General features: G+C 48.9%; 1 protein-coding gene across 1 annotated transcript in view; it reads left to right on the top strand.

Moving 5' to 3' along the window:
* LOC102244356 (myosin-16) overlaps positions 1–4,475 on the top strand; it is a 55,989-nt gene that overhangs the window by 4,041 nt on the left and 47,473 nt on the right. Inside the window, exons 3-8 of the mRNA XM_005875832.2 lie at positions 1,115–1,271; positions 1,908–1,935; positions 2,417–2,513; positions 3,074–3,166; positions 3,694–3,757; positions 4,007–4,105. Coding sequence (XP_005875894.1) covers positions 1,115–1,271; positions 1,908–1,935; positions 2,417–2,513; positions 3,074–3,166; positions 3,694–3,757; positions 4,007–4,105 — 538 coding nt within the window. The remainder of the gene's footprint in view (positions 1–1,114; positions 1,272–1,907; positions 1,936–2,416; positions 2,514–3,073; positions 3,167–3,693; positions 3,758–4,006; positions 4,106–4,475) is intronic.

Here is a 4,475-nt window from a genome sequence, read left to right as displayed (position 1 = left end):
GAGCAGTATTCCCACTTGGACCAAAGTGGAAGGTCTTAAAGTTGAACTGTAAAGAGGCACAGAGTGGGGACATCAGGTCAATATGAGCGTCCAGCAAGAAGGGAAAGTTTGAAAGCCATCGATGGGTAGTCATGGATTTGGCTCTTGCCTGCTCTCACTTATTCTCCTCTCAGCTCATTTCTTTTACTACCTCATTGGTTTCTGATTTTTTTTAATGGGATAATTTTCTTACAAAATTGCCTTGGGATGAAAAAAGAAGCTGATGTCTCAGCAGTGTGGTGTTTGCCAGAGGGAAGGGGGTGGGGGTGATGGGGATCTAATATATGGTGATGGGAGAAGATTTGACTTTAGGTGGTGGGCACACAGTGCAATATACAGATCTTGTAACATAGAAACTCACACCTGAAACCTATTTGTTCATGCTGACCAATGTCACCCCAACCCCATACATACACACACTGAGATAGGGCTTCAAAGAGTGATTCAATGGCTGGAGTCCTAGGATGAGACACTGTGCATCATACTTTCAACTCTTAATAAGATTCCTTTTAAAACTCAAATCATATTAACCAATGTCATCCCAACAAATTTAATTTTAAAATAAAATGAAAATAAATAGACCAAACCCACACCGTGAGCACTCCATGGCTGTAAAATACCCCAGAAATCTCACTGTGGACTCTCATGGAAAATTCTCCGAGATATATTAAGTGGAGAAAGCAAGATATAAAACAATTTTGTAAAATACCATCTTTAGTTTTAAAAACAAGGTGGGACATAAGAATGTGAGACATTTGTTTGTATTTGCATCAGAGACCTTGGGAGTGGGTATTAGAAAGTACTTGTGGGAAGAGGGGGTGGGCAGTGAGCAGTTGGGAGAACTTTTTGTCCATACAGTGCCTGTGTTATCTATTCAAATAATTAAACCAAAAGAAAATAAAACAAATATATATTAAAGAGAAGACTTGTTTTGCTTACTGAATAAAGACCCAGGCATAGATTTTTGCCCCCAGAGAGGACCTCCAGCCAGGTTGCTCTATGACAGGCTGGGGTCCAGAGAGAAGGGACTAGTTGAGGGAAGGGCCAGCTAACCATCTTCCTTCCCTCCCACCAGACCTACTCGGGCTTATTCTGCGTGACAGTCAACCCCTACAGGTGGCTGCCCATCTACGGGTCCCGGGTGGCCAACATGTACAAGGGCAAGAAACGCACAGAGATGCCACCCCACCTCTTCTCCATCTCGGACAATGCCTACCATGACATGCTCATGGGTGCGTGGGGTGGGGCCTGTTGGGGCTCTCGTGGTGGGTGAGATTCTCTTTGCTATTGTTGCTCCAACTGCATTAGAGCCACATGCTCCCCAAGCTCAACCTGAACCACTTGTTGAAGTTCTTTGCTAAATGTTGAGCTGCCACAGTATGTGATATTAACACCAGGTACCAGCGCTCAGTGAGTGCACTGGGCATCTGCTGAGTACCAGCCCTACTTCACGCCCTATCTCATTTAAGCATCACAAAAGCCAGGTTGCCAAGTTAAGTAACTTGCCCAGAACTCAAGTCAACATTTAACCATTCCCTGTATGATCTCTGCCATACACTACAGAGACCCCAGAAGTAATTTTTATTATCATTTCTCTTTATTTTTTTATGACGGGGTAGCTTTTTGGGATGGTGCTGGTAGAAACAGGGTGGCTGGTCAATTCTTGGCCCTTTCTGTAAGGATGTTTGATGCAGAGGCAAGCATGTCACCATTGACCCCACAGGATGCTGGGTTTTCCGACTCACCTAGCTTCTATGGCCACTCTCCAAGTTGGTGGGATGCAGGGTGGGTAGCAAAGATGATGCCAAATGTCTAAGTTTCTAAGTTTCCTTAATTACATCTTCCAATTGCTGTTTTCTTCCCTGCAGATCGTGAAAATCAGTCTATGCTAATCACGTAAGTCCCTCCGTAAATCCTATATAATAAAAGTGTAGTATGCAAATTGTCCCCTCGACCGGGAGTTCCTCCAGGAGTTCACCAGGGGACTAGGGAGCAGTGCTGGCCGGGGCGGTGGGCGGGGGGAGGCCCCAGCCGGCAGCCAGCAGCTGCTAGGGATCCTACCAGTGCACGAATTTCGTGCACTGGGCCTCTAGTATAGATATAACTAGGTCTGTGTCTTATACGTGTAATTAAACCTTCTTAAATTAATTGGTGGGACCTTGTATAGAAATCTGTAGACAGCAAGTAGGCTTAGCAGGACTGGTAAATCTGCACCTGCTAAACCAAGGGGAGCCTCCATGTCCCTAAGCCCCCCACTGTCTGTCACAGCTGAAGTGTGAAATGTGATCACGCTCAGCCTGCACCTTTTATTGCTCTACTTCTCTGCTGCTACTCCCCTCTATGTGCTTCACTTGTCTGCTCCCGTTTCCACCCACAGTGGAGAATCTGGTGCTGGCAAGACTGAGAACACAAAGAAGGTCATCCAGTACTTTGCCAATATCGGAGGAACTGGCAAACAGTCCTCGGATGGGAAGGTAGGGTGGCCTGGGCATCCTGTCACACATAGCAGTGCCTGCTCTGTGGGTTAGGCCCATTTTACAGATAAGAAGACTGCGGCTTGGAGAGAAGCGACCTGGGTGGGGTCACACAGGGAGAAGGTGGCTGCAGACCCAGGTCTCCTCACACAGGATGAATTCTGCTGCCTAGGCCACATCTTACATGCAGGCCCTGGGGCACAAAGAGCATTAGCTGTGCCAGTGGTGGCTGTCAAAAGCTGACAAGAAAAGGAAGGTTGGGAGAGAGACACCAGCTCAGGTCACTCAGGGGTCTCTCCACCAAGAGCAGTGAGGAAACAGCAGCAAAGAATCAAGGCCTAGCATCTGCCAGGTGCCCCTCCAATATCAGGGGCTGCAGGGGCGGGGGGTAGTCATCAGGCAGTGGCCCTCCTTCCAGGTCCCCTCCAGCCCCAACTTCCCAGCCTCCCTAACCTGTTTCCATCCTGATTCCTGACACACAAGACACTGTCATGTGAAAGCCCCGAGTCCCCAGGCAGTAGCCCACAGGCCAACCCACCTGGTGTTTCTCTCTGGGGCAGGGGTCCCTGGAGGATCAAATCATCCAGGCCAACCCCGTGCTGGAGGCTTTCGGGAACGCCAAGACCACCAGGAACAACAACTCCTCTCGCTTTGTAAGTGTGAGCAGCAGCAACTGTGGGCCCTGGGGGTGGCGGGACAGGTATCCTCACCCCATTCCAGGTAAGTAAATTGGGGCTGATTTAAACACACCAATGGGATGAGGCAAGTCACATCGTCTTCTCAGAGACTTTTATCAGTCGGGGTCTATATCAAACAGAGCCCCTATCAGTACATAAATCAAGGGGCTTGAACGCAGAAACTTGGGAACACAGTGATGTTGGGGCTGTGAAGTCAGACAGAGGAGCCAGAGATTTGCAATATCTGGAAGCTGTGAACCCCCACCCCAATCTACAGGCTACTCCACAGATACAAGATTGAACTCCCAAACCCGTCCACCTCCTCTGCCCATCTGCATGGGACATCCACAACTCAGACCACAGCCACGTCTGCCCCAGTTACACTCCCCAAGTGCCCTCTGAATTCAGGGGGCTGTCACTGAGTGGCTGTGGCCAAACCCGAGCCACTTGTTGCTCTAGAACTACACCTTCCCTCACAACCCGCCTCTCTCCTCCCTGCTCAGGGCAAGTTCATCCGGATCCACTTTGGAACTACGGGCAAACTGGCTGGAGCTGACATCGAGAGCTGTGAGTCAGGCCCTTTCGGAGGGTTCTTCCAGCAACATTACATCAAGTGTGGGGCCCTCCTGAGCGTAGCCTGCCTCATGCCCAGCCCGTCTGGCCTCCACCCGCAGTCAGGCCCCCTGAGGCTGTGTGTCTAGGGGAGAGGGAAGAATGAGCCCATGACTGGCTATGGCACTGGGCTTTATGGAGAGGAACCCTGCACTCCAGGCAGAAGGGGGGGAACTTACAGGCATGTTGCTTATTCTATTCCAGATCTCTTAGAGAAATCTCGTGTCATCTCACAGCAAGCAGCTGAGAGGGGCTACCACATTTTCTACCAGATTCTCTCTAACAAGAAACCTGAGCTTATTGGTAAAGATCTTTATGTCTGTCTGCCTCCTCCTTAACTCACATTTCCCTTTTTTTTTCAATAACGAAACAAATTTCCATGTGCAGAGCCCATGGTTCTGCCTGAATCCCTTTACTTTAGAATTATGTGAGTAGGTTAAGGAAATTTTCTCAAGGTTCCACTCACATCTCATCTTCGCAACAGCCTTATGAGGCTTAACTCATTTCACAGATGGGGCTTTGAAACTCATGGCTGATATATGGAGCTTTAGACTTCTTGTGTCTTAGACCTGCTGCCTCTGGGCTCAATACTCAGACAGCAGCAAAGAGGTCAGCCAAAGACCACAGTTAGCCCTGCCAGTGCTTGTCTGTGCAATAACAACAGGCTATTCTC

This window comes from Myotis brandtii, unplaced genomic scaffold (assembly GCF_000412655.1).
Source record: "Myotis brandtii unplaced genomic scaffold, ASM41265v1 scaffold470, whole genome shotgun sequence".
NCBI classification, from domain to species: domain Eukaryota; kingdom Metazoa; phylum Chordata; class Mammalia; order Chiroptera; family Vespertilionidae; genus Myotis; species Myotis brandtii.
The sequence above is the reverse complement of the archived record's forward strand: the minus strand, read 5'-3'. Positions and strand labels throughout refer to the sequence as shown.